This window comes from Tasmannia lanceolata, unplaced genomic scaffold (genome assembly GCF_043159265.1).
Source record: "Tasmannia lanceolata isolate RefF3 unplaced genomic scaffold, GAP_Taslan_0.1 ptg000015l, whole genome shotgun sequence".
Lineage (NCBI taxonomy): Eukaryota > Viridiplantae > Streptophyta > Magnoliopsida > Canellales > Winteraceae > Tasmannia > Tasmannia lanceolata.
Genome location: NW_027518692.1, coordinates 62,808,223 through 62,825,804, shown reverse-complemented (window position 1 = coordinate 62,825,804; position 17,582 = coordinate 62,808,223). Strand labels below are relative to the sequence as shown.

At 38.7% G+C, this 17,582-nt stretch overlaps 2 protein-coding genes across 2 annotated transcripts; both read left to right on the top strand.

The window, feature by feature from the left end:
- The first annotated feature begins 254 nt into the window (after positions 1–254).
- LOC143892938 (pectinesterase-like) lies at positions 255–2,894 on the top strand. The gene is made up of 2 exons (XM_077397857.1): positions 255–1,371; positions 2,093–2,894. The coding sequence occupies exons 1-2, from the start codon at positions 429–431 to the stop codon at positions 2,782–2,784; spliced, it is 1,635 nt and encodes a 544-aa protein (XP_077253972.1). The 5' UTR covers positions 255–428; the 3' UTR covers positions 2,785–2,894.
- A 3,913-nt stretch (positions 2,895–6,807) lies between these two features.
- LOC143892934 (DDRGK domain protein) lies at positions 6,808–17,254 on the top strand. The gene is made up of 8 exons (XM_077397854.1): positions 6,808–6,965; positions 10,708–10,807; positions 12,388–12,494; positions 12,797–12,898; positions 12,992–13,153; positions 14,678–14,734; positions 16,807–16,843; positions 16,963–17,254. Exons 1-8 carry the CDS (start codon positions 6,858–6,860, stop codon positions 17,169–17,171), a joined length of 882 nt encoding a protein of 293 aa, XP_077253969.1. The 5' UTR covers positions 6,808–6,857; the 3' UTR covers positions 17,172–17,254.
- The last annotated feature ends 328 nt before the right edge of the window (positions 17,255–17,582 follow it).

The window sequence follows — 17,582 nt, the reverse complement described above, 5'->3', positions numbered from 1 at the left end:
CAAGATGTCCATAGAAGGCTAGAGTCAAGCCTCCATATTAGAAAAACAAAACCACCCATAAACAATTCCTTTTCGAGATGGAGAAAATCATAGACTTCACATGTCCGTGACTCCGTTCAGACTAGTACATAGAAATTATTCCACTTCAGAATATAATACATAAATGTTGAAGCTAACACATGGAACCTAGCAAAGTAAAATAATTGGAATATAATACATAAATGCTGAAGCTAATCCCCTTGGAACCTAGCAAAATAAAATAATTGAATTACAGAAACGATCGTAGGACAAAACACACGTACTCTCTCTCTCTCTCTCTCTCTCTCTCTCTCTCTCTCACACACACACACACACAAATGGAGTGCTCCCACCTCTATTTAAGGCCGGTGGAACAATAGTTTTGTTGTAAGACAGCACCCACTTGCATCATGGCAACAATAGATCAACCCCTCCTTGGCTCTCCCAAGGGGAAGATCTCTTCTTGCAAAACCCTCTTTGTTACACTTTCCTTAGCAACAGTCTTATGCCTGAGTGCTCTTGTAGCCATCCATGTTACCACCAAGAACCACTTACATGTTTGTGCTCATGCTCGCAATCCTGTCTCATGCCTTTCCATCATCTCCAAAGAGGCCACAATTAGACTCCTACCAATTAGTGAAGTTGAACTCCTCCAAGTCTTATTGAAAAGGTCTTTGACCCACATTAACACTGCTACCCAAGTCTCCGGCAGCATCCGGCGCCGGATCAACGACCCGAAACAGCAAGCGGGCTTATCTGATTGTATGGATCTGATGGATCTATCACGAGATCGATTAGGAGACTCAATGACGGCTCTAGATCACTCTTTAACGGCTAGATCGCATTCCAACACACATACATGGCTTAGTGCCGTGCTCACCAATCATGTCACTTGTTTGGATGGGCTTCAAGGTGCACCCAAATTACTGATGAAGGCCCAGCTTGAGAATTTGATAGAATTGACAAGCACCTCCCTTGTTCTTCTAAATCATATCTCGCCGTCCGATTCGAAAGAAGTATTCCGGCCTTTGAACGGGAAATTCCCCTCGTGGGTAACGGCCAAGGACCGGAAACTTCTTCAATCTCCGGCGAATGCCATCAATGCTAATGTTGTTGTGGCAAAAGATGAGAGTGGGAATTACAAGTCTGTACAAGCAGCAGTTACAGCGGCGCCGGATAACAGTAAGTCACGATATGTGATTTATATTAAGAAGGGGACTTATAAGGAGAAGGTTGAGGTAGGGAAACGCAAGAAGAATCTAATGCTAACTGGTGATGGGATGGATTCTACCATCATAACAGGCAGCCTCAATGTGGTAGATGGAGCCACAACCTTCAATTCTGCAACAGTAGGTATGGAATATGAAATTTATTTGGACATTGATATTTGAAATAGTATATAATGTTGGGGTGAATTCATGGCTTTCACTTGCTAAAAAAAAAGTAAAAAAAAACTCGACTCGGAGTTGAATCAACTCGAAACGTAAGAGGCGACTCGATAAAAACTCAAATATAAATACATATTTTTCGTACGCATGACTATATTCATTGCCCAGTATCTGTTGTGGTTGAAATCTCAAATCTTAGATACTAAGTCCTATGTTCAGCATTAAAGTTTTGTTTTTCATTTTTTCTACAGCTATCAACTCCCTTTTACCTTGGCCACGTTCTTATTCGACTCCTCATTTTACCTTACAAAGTCAATCAAAATTCCTTTGACACTCTCAAGTTATGAATGCATAACGTGAGTACTCAGCCGTGTTTACGGAGTACTCAACAGCATTGTACTGAGTTAATTAGGTTTTGCTTTGGCCGCATTTTGACCCGCATCTGCATTTTGAAACCCACAGTCAGTCAGTCATTTCATTTGCAAGCAGTAAACTCGGTCATGTTCTCATAATATCTTTCTAAAATAATTCAAGGGTTTTATTTGTTTGTGATGTAGTTACATATTTCTATGCAAGCTAACTAGATTCGTTAGCTAGCCGAATCAACTCAGACGAGTTTTATTTGACTCGACGAGTTTTAGCCCTATCTATAGTAATTGATGTTGTTTTCATTGTTTGCCACTCAGCTGCGGTCGGAGATGGTTTCATTGCACAAGATATCTGGTTTCAGAACACCGCAGGGCCGGAGAAGCACCAAGCGGTGGCACTCCGAGTCGGAGCCGACATGTCGGTCATAAACCGGTGCAAAATCGACGCTTACCAAGACACTCTCTACACCCACTCTCTGCGTCAATTCTACAGAGACTCTACTATTACCGGCACCGTAGATTTCATATTTGGAAATGCGGCCGTAGTGTTCCAAAAATGCAATCTCATTGCTCGAAAACCGATGAGTAATCAACAAAACCTTGTGACCGCTCAAGGCCGAACCGATCCGAACCAGAACACTGGGACTTCAATTCAGGACTGCCAAATAACTCCGAGCTCCGATTTGGCTCCAGTGAAGGCGAGTTTCCCGACGTATCTAGGCCGTCCGTGGAAGGAGTACTCACGAACGGTTGTGATGCAATCGTATATTGGTGATCATATTAATTCCGCGGGTTGGATGGCATGGAGTGGGGATTTTGCATTGAAGACTTTGTATTACGGGGAGTATTTGAACAGTGGGCCGGGTGCAGGGACGAGTGGGCGAGTTAAATGGGCTGGTTATCGGGTGATTAAGGATCCGAATGAGGCGAAGAAATTCACAGTGGGGTCTTTGATACAAGGTGGGTCATGGCTGACGGGTACGGGAGTGACTTTTACGGAAGGACTCTGAATCTCTCAAACTGCAGAGGGAATGTGTGTGTGTAGATCTTTATCGTGTCATGTGGCTACTCATAACATCCTTAGTGGAGAAATAAGTGGCAGGCTTTCTATTGTGCTTTATATTGAGAGGAATGAGTTTCGCTTCTATTTTTCATGTCAATTTATGTGTGTGGAGGGGGTGGACATGGTTTGGTTCGGTTCGTTTTGGGGTATACCCAAAACCAAACCATATATGTTTGGAACCGAACCGAACTAGAACCATATATAATTGGTTCGGTTCTGGGTTTACCCAACCTTCACCAAATGTAGATATTTTGCCTAATCGTGTTTATAATCGGTTCGGTTCGGTCCTATTTATATATGAACTACAAACACTTACAGGCACAAATTTGAGATAATGAAGCACAAATTTGGGTAATGCAAAAGTTATATATGAACTACAAACAGGTACAAATTTGGGATAATCAAGCAAAAATTGGGGGTGAATTAAAATTTTAAAGGCAAAGCAACACGTTAAAAAAGGGGCGAATTAAAAGGGGGTGGGGTGATTTTATCAAATGAGGAGACATTGGGTGAGGGCCGGTTCTTGGTTCGGTTTTCGGTTCTGGGATCCCAAACCCAGAACCGAACCAAATTTCCACTGGTTCTAAAATATCAGAACCAGAACCGAACCATTTGATATGAAACCGAACCGAACCAAACCGAACCATATGTGCCGGTTCGGTTCCGTTCCTCGATTCGAACCGGAACCAAGTCCACCCCTAGTGTGTGGTGTTTGGAATGTTAGAGATGACTCCCTTATGATAGCCCATATTGACACTCATTGAATTAATCCATATTAGGGTTTTATAAACTAGGGTTTTAGGTAATTAGGATGAATTAGATAAAGAGTCCGGAGTGTGTTGACTTAGAAGACCTAAACCTAATTCAAATGCTATAAATATGTGTGTTTGCTTAATTGAAGGAAGACATATAAATAGAGAGAGAGAGAGAGAGAGAGAGAGAGAGAGAGAGAGAGATCAGGGTTTATCTTCTGGTTGGTTCCTCATATACCAAAGCAACCCCAAGTTTCCATTGATTTGAACATCAAAGCTTACTTAGATTGGATTAGATTGGAGAATCTTTCTAGTAATCCACTATCAGGCGTGAACGGAAGCATCATCGACGGTGGTGGATTGCAGAGGATAGTCTTTCTGATCATAATGGCTGGAGGTGGAAATAATCGATCACTTAGTTTTTGATAAAATAATAAGCTAATGTGGAGACAAAATCGTAGAAAAAGTCTTTGTGGAAAACAACGTTGTATGTCATGGACACACCATTGTCGGCCATTAAAAGTTTGGCCCATTAACTTCCCTTGGCCGGACCACCACCACTGGGTGATCTATCATCTTGATCAAGGACGATTAAAAAGGCATCCAAAAAGCATGCTTTTTAATCTCAGCCCTTCACAACATGGAGAGAGGTTAATTCTTGGGTGAGGTGAAACAACCTCCTTAGTCTTTATTAAATAAGCTTATCTTAATTTAATCTTATAGGAGAATAGAACGAAGAAAATGGGGGCGAATATACCATTTCTCTTTTGTAAAATCTGCGGGCTTATAATTTTGAGAAAATACATGCACACAAAATTAAATTGGGCCTCACCTATTTGGCTGATCTAAACCATTCATTTGCCCGAAAAATATTTTCCATAGGATAATTCTAACCCTTCGATTTTTGAGGCTTCTATACCGTCGTTTTTTTTTTTTTTTAACTTCCCGAGCTGTCCAATTTACACCTAATTTATTGTAGGGTTAGGATTATCCTATCAGAGGGCCCACCTATTAAACACTTGTCTAATTGAAGTAGAATAGTAGATGCATCGTGTCATCAACACTCCTTGCACATTACAGGGGTCGGAAAATTCAGTAAGGAAAATGTTTTTCAATAAAACTGTTTCATCCTAGCCAAAAAATACGGAAAAAGTTTTTCAGTAAAAATGAATCACCGCAGCCAAAATTTGCCTTACCGTTTGGTTTACACTTAGTGATAATCCTCTAGATTGTTCGCTTTGCTAACATTGATATGAAACAATGGTCCAAGCAACATTGGCTTTCTTATCCTCTCACACTTCATCCTTGCGCACCATGCTAATCTTCTGTTACGAACCCAATTTAGCTGGCTACGGAAATGATCTTCTTGGAGGGAAGATCGACCTCTTGTCCCACTTCGAGGAAGGGTCAGTTCTCCTTGTGCAAAAACATAATTTCTAGGTTAAAATACTTAAGGGAAATGATAAATGCGCCCCTTTTCATCACTTGGGACACCTAGCTGCATGTTAGACTGGGGGGGGGGGGAGGAGTTGAATGAGATGTTGATGTGCAGTGATGATGTTAGACGGGTTGAAAGGAATGACAGATTTTCCTGCGACAGCCTTGTTAGAATTGAAACCGCTAACAAACGCCTTTCTTTTGTGGTTTTTTCCCTTTTTCTTCGAGCTTGGGAAGATATGAATTCATTGAACCCGAAACACCCGTCTCAAAGGGTCCATAAGCTCTACCTCCACCATTATGGTTTTGGTTGTTGGAGCTTTCCTCCTGGCCTAGTGTACATGTAACCGCCATCTAGTCAAACCGAGCCTCCTAGCTCCGCGTACTTGTAGCCATCATCTCGTTAAACCGAGCATTCATAGCAGAAAACATCTCTTGCATCTCCTTGATCATTCTCTCGTCTTATATCAAGAGAACTCACCTTAGCTTCTAACCGTCCGATCCTTAGATCATCTATGCCTTGCTCTGATACCAAATGTTAAGAATCCGATTCAGTACGCAATGGAATTGATCTTCTTGGAGGGAAGATCAGCCTCTTCACCCACTTTGAGGGAAAAGTCATTCCTCTTTCTTGTGCAAAAACACAATCTCTGGGATAAAATTCTCCATTCCCTCTAGAAAGACAAGTCACATTTTATTTATAGAAAACCCACTTCACCACTTCATCTAAAACTCCTACCCAAGCCAATCTAGAAACCCTAACCCTTATCTCTAAGACTTCTACACTTATCAATACCAAACAACCACAGAACAATTCCTATGGATTTCTAAAAGCTAAACTAATTTGCTCCACCCCAAGTGGGACCCTTCTAGGCATGTAATATCTTCTTTCTATCATTCTAATCTTACCTGATGTATTCAAAGAGACCCAAAATCATAGATGCTCTATAAAGAGCACATATCATTTGGGCTTTCTCGAAAAAAAATTAGGGCCATATGATTCTGGCCCTTCGATCTGTAGCTTCATTTTTGGAAGGCAGCGGCAGAGAAAAACTTCACAAATCGAAGGGTCTATGGTCCCCATTTTAGGGCATCGCTTATCAATGCATGTGGGCCACTGTAGTTTTTGGGCTCCACGAGGTGCACCATATAAAAACTATTAATTTGGATATTTATATGCTATGTGCCCTTGAAGTCCAGTTTTTTCCAAAAGGTACATTGGGGCCTGCTTCATAGGATGATCGCCATAGGATGATCTAACCCTCCTATCTTCAAAAAGTACTGTGGGCCCACTTCATAGGATGATCCAAACCAATCATTTGTTTGGTCATAACTTAAATAGGCTGTACCTCTTATATCATCTCCATAGTTTGATCCTAACCCTCCGATCTGTAGACGCACTGCACATTATAGAAACATCTTTAGATCGGAGGGTTAGGATAATCTCAGGCCCAAATGTGCTTCTTCAAAAATTTCGGACTCCACGCGGACACAGCAAATAAAATCTTAAACTAGTGGTTCTTGTAAGTAAAAAAAATACTAAGCAGTCCGTTTTATTGTCTCCCTATCCTCATCTGATAATCCTAGTCGTTGATCGTGGATGATAAGCAGCGTCCTTTAAGATGCCTTTAGCACGCGTCGATCTTGGGATCTTCTAGGACCTCCATCGGATCGGATCGGATCAAACGAACGACCCAGATTACCAAAGATGAACGGTTCGGATCAGACATTCACCACAATATGTGCCGTTATCATTAATCAAAACGTTGATCGATATCTATAAGTACTCCGGGCTAGAGAGAGAGAGAGAGAGGGATTTTAATTTGGGAGGATGGAGATTTTGGTGGGGGCTCTGTTCATGTTGTTCGTCCTTGCAATTTTCCCCTTATACATATGGAAACGCCGTCAGATTTCTCAATCTCCCGAAGAAGATCAACAGGTGTGATTTCTTGCTCGTTTTGTTTATATTCTTTAAACTTTTGATGTCCCTGTATCTGTTTTTAAACAAACTCTGAAATTTTTTCTAGTATGGAAAATAAGGATTATCTGTATGATGAAAAGGAAATAAAACTGGGAAGAACACTGTAAGAATTAGGAATAATTGGAACCCTAGGATTTTTTATTTTTTTTGTCATTACCTGTTTATCATATTAGGTTAACAGATCTATTCATTGCTTAGATGAGGAGAATTTATGCACAAAAAGCAACTTCCACAAGGGCACCCGTGGGTCAGTCTGTCGGTTTGAATTTATTGGTGTATTTTTGCAAAAAAATTGAAGTGTAGCAGTTCATCTTTGGCATCATCTCATAATCCTGTAAGGGTCCTTCATGTCAAGGGTTTGTTCGTAGCCAGTAGCTTGAAAAGAACAATGGGGAAAATTTCTTGAGGGTTATTGGTGATTGATCCAATAACTCTGAATTGATTGGATGTGTGTGGGCTTTAGTGTTTTACATACTTTCCACCGATAAATACTAGAATTCATGTCCTGACCCAATCCAAGTTGATTGGCATGAAGTTATGTCAACATCAATACATCATCCTTTTCTTCTTGCATATTTGACCTACTTTTGTAGCTGATGCTTGTTTTTTAATACCTGAAGAATGGAACACTGGTCTCCAAACAATAATTTGAGGTCCGATTATCAATTGAGCGACCATGGAGCACACTCTGGCTCGCTGTGTCATTATGCAATCGTTTGTTAATCATATGCAGCTCATAGCTCATACATAATGTGGTTTTATAAGACACTTGGTAACCTATAGCTTAGTCAGTCATGTGGAAGTGTAACAAAGGACCTAGTCTCCTTGTTACATATCTTCTTCATTATTGAGCCCGTGGTTCATTGTTTCTGTAGTTCACCATCTAATAACCATATAAAGCTATGAGATACGCTTTGTAGGGAGACAATCTGCTTGTAAAGTGGTCAAAGTTCATAGTGCAGAAGTCAGTTGTCATTGCCTTTGGTAATGAGGCCAATGACCATTACCAGTTTACCATTATAATTTTTTTTTCCATTACAATCACGAGATTGCAAAAATAAAAATAAAAAATCTACAATCACGAAGATTGACACGTGGAAACGAAATGTCCTACGGGTCCTCTATTTCCTTCTTTTTAATAAAGCTTAACCATTCGAGAAAAAAGAGAGCAAAATGTCCTACGGGGTCACACCCTATCTGGTGGCTATTAGGTGACAAATTTTGCTGAAAAAGTTCAAAGTTAACTGTTTAATATCTTTCTTTTTTTTCGAATGGTAGAATAATTTTATTAGATCAAAAGATCGAGGTGGTCACAGTACACACTGCAGCTAGCAAGGATTGCGAAGTAAGACAAAATCAAAAACAGAATTGTGAACAAAGATATTAACTGCTTAGAATCTTCGTTACTAAACACTTGTATGCAGAGGGTCGGTGTACACATTTTATAAGGGAAAGAACTATTTATTTTTTAACAAATGAATTTATAAAAATAGGAAGATACAAAAAAGCAAGAAGAGGAGCTAAGATGCCCAGGATACAAAAGACAAAGGCAACTAGAAGCCCATATATCGGCATTGGAGGAGTGTTGAGGAATGATTTGGGAGAGGTCTTATGGGCTTTCGCCGGCCCCATTAGGGAAGCGGATGCGTCGGAAGCTGAAGTGAGAGCAGTTCACCCAGGGATAAAACTAATGGAGCAATCCCAATTGGCGTCCTTGGTGGTGGAAGGAGACTCCCTAAATGTAATTCGTTGGTTAAAAAGATCACATAATCACCCTTGGAGATTCGATTCGCTCTTTGATGTAGTGTTTGATCAGATTGGGTCATCGCCCATAGTTTTCCAACATGTTAGAAGATCCGCTAATTCGGTGGCGGATAGATTGGCGAGGAAGTGTCTCCAAAGAAGCATTAGCTTTATTTGATTCTCTCCCACCTTGATTTTGTTTTATATTTTCCCCTGTTGTTTATCTCTCTTTTCCTCTTTGTAATTTGATCATCTCGGTCTTTTTTTGCTTAATATATTCTTGGCTATCATTCAAAAAAAAAAAAGAAAAAAAATAAGAAGCCCATATAAATATTACAGAGCAGTAGCCAAGATGAGGTGTTCCGAATGAAAAGTTTTCCTCGAATCATAGATCGGAAGGTTGATATTCATCAATCTCCAAGGATCCCGTTTAAACTTCGACATCCACTAAATGACATTAGAAGAATGGCTTTTATTCCTTAGCTCCCTAGAAAGCTCAGTCTTTAAAATGTGAAGAACCTCTAAACGTGTACAAGCTTCTGCCTCATTGGAATCCATAATGCCAATAGGTTAGAAAAAGGCTTTGACAACCTCACCCTTCTCATTTCTTATAGAGCCTCGCACTGAAGGAACTGTTTCTTCCCAAGAGCCTTTTGAATGATGGGAGCTTGACATCCCTTACTAGCCACCAGAGTGGTATCTCATTAAAAATTCTCGCATTTCTTTCTTTTCTAAGACCTATTCAAAATTATATATAATGAAAATCACTTGGGTTGAAGTTATTCCAAAACTTATGAAGAGAGAAGATATCAGAGCAATGTACGCTTGGTAATGCTCCTATGGTAGAGAAACTTCATGCGTCATGGTGTTTTTGTAATAGCACGGTTCAATGTCTTACATATATGTTTTTAAAAATTGAAAATTTTATATGAATGGTTATGTCAGGTATAATTCCATCGTTGTAGAGAATTAAGAAAATGACTGCTCTTCAAAAAAATAAAAAAGGGGATTGCGAATTGCCCAATCACTAGAAAAATTGCAGATATTTAAACGACGTTAAAACCTGAATAGGAAAACTCCAAATTAAGGAACTTCAGAATTTCTTAATTAACATGATTAAATGGAATGATATCTGCACCTAGTTGTTTAATAATGGTACTCCTCACTTTATCAAACACTTCTCTTATTGGTTGTTGATAGCTTTTTGGGAATTGTAAGAGCCTTTAACAGCTAATTAGGAAAATGTAAACTAAGGAGTGGAGTGCCATTATTACAAAAAGGGAGTCTCTGATTGGTCTTTAATAGATTTTTGGGAATTGTAAAAGCTTTTAACAACTATTTAGGAAAGCGTAAAATAAAGAGTCGAGCACCATTACTAAACCAAAGCGCTGCGGAATCATTTCGCTGATAAAACAGTGGAGATGGCATAAACATATTTATAAAGATTTTAAGTATGGGGGAGGAGATCTTAAGCATTTAATGCAGCCAAACCCTAAGCTAAGCTGAGATGTCCTATTAACAGAGATGTTATTCGCCTTTAAGTTGTTGATATGGACCAGGACAACCATTTCAACACAATACTAAGCATGACAGTAAAACATTCTTGCAAGAATTTGATATGAGAGTTGAGTTTGACTATTTCCGAAATTTTCTACTTTATTGTATGGCATTACTATGTTCTTTGCATGATAATTTCATTAGATATTTTGAAATTGCATTTTTCACACTGTTATTTTTCATGCTTATAGTTTTTAACAGTTTGGTTATTTCTGTTTACATATTCTTCATTTTTATCATTAAAAAAAAATGTATTCTTCATTTTTAGATTCTTTTTTGGATAAATAAGCAGCTATATAAGAAACCTCTTTTTGTCTCCATATTTATAAGCATAGCCTCTTGTCTCTGAAATGCGGTTTTTATGATTTTACATGCCCCTATTTATTACGGCAAACTGCAGGTCCCAGAGACAGAGACAGTGGTCCGTCACACTGGAGCCCGTCGTATGCGACGGAGGCCAGCAGCTGCCAGTACATCTTCGGCAGCAACAACTGCAGAAGGTTTTCTCGTGATATCCTCAATTCTTCATACCTTGTGAATGAGAATGCTAAAAAAATTTCTTTTTAAATTATATGCTATTGTAGCCCTGATCTTTTTTCTTTACATCTTATTCTTCTTTAAGTAAGTTATTGTTGTTCTTTCATATATGGCCCTGATCTTTTTCCTTTACATGTTATTCTTCTTTAATGCTCCTATCTTGATTAACCATAGATGTAGTTTCTCCCTTACTCTTCATGTGCATGCTGAAAAAGTTGTACTCTTTGGATACTTAGTTTAGATAATTTATTGAGGTGATAAGGTGCCACTAAAGCTGTCATGATTGTTGAAGAGGGATGTGTGAGAAGAAAATACAGCCTGCAATTATGATAATATTTGAAGTAAAACAGTCTGGGTGCAGGGGTAATAGAACAAAATATATTAGAGATGCCAAGTTCTGAAACTTCTTTTGTATCCAACAACACCCAAAATCTTAGATATCGGTGTTACCCCTATTCAGTAGGTTCTTGTTATTCTTTCATACCTGGCCCAGATCTTTTCTCTTTACATCTTATTGTTCCCTTTTTTTGAATGATGAAATATTTTGTTAATAAAAGAAGAGGAGAAAGGGAGGAGGGGGGTCGGACCCACGACTGAGATGAGCACTACAAACCAAGCAGAATTTATTCTTCTTCTTTAATGCTTCTAGCTTGATTAACCATTTATGTAGTTGTTCCCTTGTTTTTCTTGTGCATGTTGAAGAATTTGTATGATTTATTGAGGTGATGAGGTGCCACTAAAGCTGAGATGATTGTCGAAGATGGATGTGTGAGAAGAAAATGCAGCCATCAATCATGATAATTTTTGAAGTAAAACAGTCTGGGTGGCAGGGGAATATAAGAAATATTTTAGAGAAACCAAGTTCTGAACTTATTTTGTACCTAACAACACCCTGTGTCTTAGATTCGGATTTTGAAAAAGAGGACTAATTTTATCACAGTATAAATTCATTGTAAGCTTTGCCTTCAAAATAGGGGACCACAACTCTGTGCTTCAAACTATCAGCATTTGTTACTCTCCATTCTACATAGGGTTTGACTAGCCAGGGATTTAACGAAGTGTTAATAATATTGTTTCTTTTGCAAAACACCAACTGGATAACATGTTTCATGGCAGTTCACTATTGCGTAAGAAGTTCAACATAGTTTAAACATCCTTTTCTATACCAGCAGTGTGACTACTGTCTTTTGTCACGCTTAATATATCCTATATTGACTTTCATAGCTTCAATTTCCACAGTAGGTCGGGACCATCATAAAGTATCCATATTGCTAGACTTCATGATGGATTGCGTTTGAACTACACTTTGTATTAGACACACAATCCGGATGGCTAAGATAGAAGCAATGTTTTCTAAGGATATACTTTCCATATCCTTTGATGTTGACTTCTGTGGTTGCTTATACAGTTATACATTTATATGTACTCCAATGGGTTGCTATCCTTATAGTATTCAAAGCATCCAATTTTATCTAGATATCCTGGTGTATTTCAAATATTGTGATTCTTGTCATGAATTAATTAATTCTAAATTTGAGTGCAGAGGATGTTGCTGAAAGTGATGAGGATGTTCCTGCTGGTGACTACTATGTTGCTAAGGCATCCAAGAAAAAGGAAAAGAAACGGCAAGAGCGAGATGCACAGAGACAGGTGCATGACCTTTTTTTACTACTATGATATGCCTTAAGCTTTCACATAGTCTCAATTTCATTCCATACATCTTGCTATGTTGAGCATCAATATGGTGTGCACGAAGCAAAGCAAATGAAAAGAGCTGGATGTTCAAGAGCTAGATTGCATATTTATAGGATCACAAACTGATACAGATTGTAGGCCCAATAAGTGGCGTATTTGCCCATTAGGACTTTTGGGGATTTATTTCCATGTTATTTAGTTTCTAGGATTTTTATTATGCTGGATAACTGCATGATTCTAACACTTCTCTCTATAAGGCTGAGGGAGCTGTTCGTGAATCAAGGCAAACAAAGCAAGACCGCTATGCGGAAATGCGGAGGAGGAAGGATGAGGAGCGTGAAGCCCAGGAACGATTGTTGGTGCGTGATCATTTAGCATGCATGGCTTATTCCAGATATTTTTAAACAGCCTATTTTTTTTTATTTATTGAAGCAATTGACATGTTATATTAGGAAGAAGAAGCTAAGGCTCGGCAGGTCAGGGAGGAGGAAGCTGCCGGACTAGAGTTTGAGAAATGGAAAGGGGAGTTTTCTGTTGATGCTGAAGGGACAACCGAGAATGAAATGCAAGATGGAAGCCAGGGCTTGCTCTTTGATTTTGTGGAATACATCAAGGTAATTTTTTTTATTATGTATTCCATCAACCTAGTTTTATTTTATTTTAGAATTTTGTCCTTTAGATGCCCCGATCTCAATCTTAACATTCTTAGGATGTGAAAGAAAAAAAAATTGTAATATACTTGATTGTTGCCTTTGATCATCTTTGCATTCATATTGGACATTGTGATTCATCTTGTAATAATTGCCATACTCTTGCATTTTTTGTGCTGGTGGCAACAAATTTATTGACAGGAAAGATTGTACCCTGAAAAGCTGTATTTCAATCAAGGTTTTAAATTTCGGCTTCGGTACCGATTTCGGACCCCACTGAAATCCGAAATTTTGGGCCGAAATCTCGTAATAATTAAAAAAGATTATTTAATTAATGGCCGAAATTTTGTAACATTTCTTCTTTAAAAAAAAAAAAAAACATTTTCTCGAAATTTCGGCCGAAATTCTCGAAATTCCAAAATTTTGGCCGAAATTTGGGATTTCGCGAAATTCCGGATTTCGACAAATTTTGGTTTTGGTCTCCACCGAAATCCAAAATTTCGGATTTCGGCCGAAATTTCAAACCATGATTTCAATCGATCTTTCCCTTCACAATGTGGTTCAGTAGTTTGATTTGTGCCACTAGCTTGAGTGTTGAAAGAATGATGGCATGCTTCATTAGTTGTTGGGGGGGGGGGGGGGGGTGGGGGGCATATCACAATGGAGAAAGTTATAAGTTGAGTATTCAAAGTCATCACAATGGAGAAAGTTATAAGTTGAGTATTCAAAGTCTAGGAAGAATAGGTCATATATTCCCATCTCTCGTAGTCTAATTCTTATCATCGGCTAGAAATTTCTGATTGAGACACAAAGAGTCAAATAAGTTGATCTTTTGCACTTTTGATGTTTCAGTTGCTATGACATTATATTTGTTGATTTGGAATAGAAATAGTACTCTGAAGATATAGCATGTCAAAGAAAAATTATGCAAAAGTAATCTTGACCATCTTGGTCTCTGCTTTTATTAAATTGGCTATCATTTTCTAAAAAAGAAAAAGAAAGATCTAGCATGTTAGATCCCATTTAGTAAGAAGGAAATGCTTTAGAAAAAAGGAAATGCTTTATAAATAAGTTCTAATCTGAAGATTCTCTTGCATATGGAACTTTGTTCTTCTTTTGTGGTAAGGAAGGTAAAAGTGCAATAATTCACTCAAATCATACCTATGTGTATCTATGCATACACATGCTTTCGTTGTGCATGCGTGGCATTGTATATCTATGCATGTGCATATGCATTACATTCAGTATGCATGGATATGAGCATCTGTGGTGTATAGTGCGCTTCTATTCGTGTATGTTTATTTGTTTTTGCACTCGTATGTGTAGTTTGTGGCTTTGTGCATGCATTTATACAGGTGTCTTGGGTACATCTGCTTGTGTGGGTGAGTGCATGGGTGATGATGATGTGATGCATGGGTTTCGAGTATTATGAACGTATACGCGAATGCAGAGAGTGATGATGCTACTATGTTTCTTATGCTGTTGCAGAAGCACAAGTGTGTTCAATTAGAAGTTCTTGCTGCAGAGTTCAAGCTACGTACTCAGGTACTTTCCAGGCTCGTCTTCTTTTTTTCCTATCTATTATAATATAGCAGGATGGGGGTTTCACTGTTCACGCTGACGTGGACAGTCCCCCATCCGGCTTCAATCCCACGTGGCACCTTCCTTGACAAATCACATAAAAATAAACACCCATTTCCTATTGTGGAACAATAAAATCAGATTCCCAGGATTATTTCCTGCAATATCGGGATTTGGGCATCTCGCATTAAAATCAGTAAGAAACCTCCCATAAGATTTACGGATTTCCCTAAATTTTGTCTTTCAATTATAGAAGGGTAGTGATATTCCCCCCATCTACCACTCTATAGCTGGTACAACCACTCCAAACCGGTCTCTCTCTCCAATTGTAGGCCCCACCAAATTGTAGGCCCCAATTGTGGGCCCAACCCATATTTTTCAAAATGACGTGTACGGTCCACACCATAGGATGATCCAAGCCATCCGTTTGATGGGCCGCAACGTTAATAGGTTGTGCCCCTAAAATCATTTCCACAGGATGATGGCAACCCTCCGATCTATAAGGTTTCCATAATATGCAGTTTCTCTTTGGTTTGGAGGGTTGCGATGATCATGTGGAAATGATTTTTTTGGGATACAACCTATTTACGTTGTGGTCCATCAAATGGATGGTTTGGATCATCCTATGGCGTGGGCCGTACGGTTCACTATGAAAAACATGGGTGGGGCCTACCATGCTCAAAGATTTAAACAAATTAATTATTGGGCCCACCAACTGTTCATGGGAGAGAGAAAGACAGAGAGAGACCGGTTTAGAGTTGTTGTACCGGCTGTAGAGGAGCGGGAGATTTGATCCAATAGAGGGGGATATCACTGCCCTTATAGAATAGTTATAAGCATCCTCTAGCTATTCGGAGTCCAATCGGTTACTAAAATCTATCTCCCTCTATTTTTCCTCCTAAAATCTCTCTCTCTCTCTCTCTCTCTGACCCCAAGAAACCACTTTCAATCCCAAAATTACTGATGCCCATCGCCTTTCTGTCATAGACACCAATTTTAAAGAAAACATTAACTTGCGATGATTAAATGATTTGTCAGTCAGAATACAGATAGTTGCTACCATTCAAAAATACAGATAGTTGCTCAACATTTAGGCTCCACTCTGTAATTATTGTCTTAACATAAATATGTTCCTCTGCAATGTACCTTTTTTTTTTTTTTTGAAAATTGACAAATATATTTATACCAGCAAAATTTACAATGGGGACCAGTAGTCCCACTAGATTTACATAGTATGAATTGCCCAAGAGCATTCTCCTTGGCCCAAAAGAAAAACCCATTACCCCTTACATTACCCAATAGCCTCAATTGTATCAAATCTAACAAAAAGTGCCATATTTGTGGGGCCCACCAAGTCAAGATCGTGATCTGCCACGTCACACAGACTTCTCCACCACATTCCAGCTGTTGAATTCGATTTTCAAAAATCCGCTGCCGAATTCGACCAGTAATCCCATGTGCAATGTACCTATTAGATGTCACAAAACATATAGACAGCATACAAATACACATGCACAAGCATAGTGCACAATTCCCATTATTTCAGGTGATAGTACTTTTAGCTTCATAAGTTAGCCATTGCTTTATGTTGGAAAATATGATCGTAGCACGTTAGCTTTCCAAAAAAAAAAGGCATGTTAGCTTTCATACTTGATCTGATGCAAAAAGTCCATGTTCCTTCTTCATCTGTCTTTTAGCTTGCATTGAACCTATCAATTAATTAAATAAAGTAAAACGCTCCGATCGTAGCATGTTAACTGTACATTCTTAGCACTTATTAATCGACTGTTTGAACAGTCATCCTAAGTTGTGCCTTGATTAACTACTGATTTATACACCTCAAGTAGAATGAAGCTATACGTTAAAGGCATCTTAAGTGAAGACACAAAGCTACTGAACATCTTTAGGACTTGAAATGTCCACAATGTTAACAACTAATGGGTCTTGTTCTAGATTGTTTCCATCTTGTTTGCTTTCAATTACATTACTTTCTAACTGTTTTATAATCGATTGTGGAACTATTTCTGGTTATGCAGGATTGCATCAATCGAATAAAATCACTGGAAGATATGGGTAGGTTTTCTTTCCACTCATGGTTTTTCGAGTGCTTATATCTGTGGCCGCTGATCGAAAGAGATAAAGAATGAATAGCTGAATTTTTTGTTTTGTATTGTGAATTTCGGTTTCTACAGGGCGACTATCTGGTGTGATGGATGATAGAGGAAAATACATATATATTTCCATTGAGGAAATGAAAGCAGTGGCAGACTACATCAAGAGACAGGGACGGGTTAGCATTTCTCATCTAGCTAGTAGGTCTAATCAATTCATTGATTTGGAGCCCAAAACTCAGTTACTTGTTGAAGAAATTAGCAATTCGGATGGGATTGCTGTTGCTTAACTAAATGTAATTCTGTCACATAAAATAACTAAAATAGAAGGAATCCAGAAGTTAATATTACAATGTGATAATTACTTCCTTTACTTACGCTTGAAACATAATAGCCAATCCATCCGTTTGGTGGCTACTAGTGTGCCTAGGAAAGGGAAGCAAGATGACATTATTTCCCCGATCCCAATGACGTTTGGTTGCCATGCACAGTTCTTTCTACTTTCCTCTGAGGAATTTTCCAAATAATAGCTTTTTGAGTTTCCATCCAAATCAAGAGGAAATGGAAAAGTAAACTGTATCTTAAATTCTACTTAACGAGTTCATCCAAACGGATGAGAAATAGGACAGCAGAAAGACTTCAGGATGCCTTCTGGAACATGCTTAGGATTTGGGCACAAATAAGAAGGCTACATTTGTGGA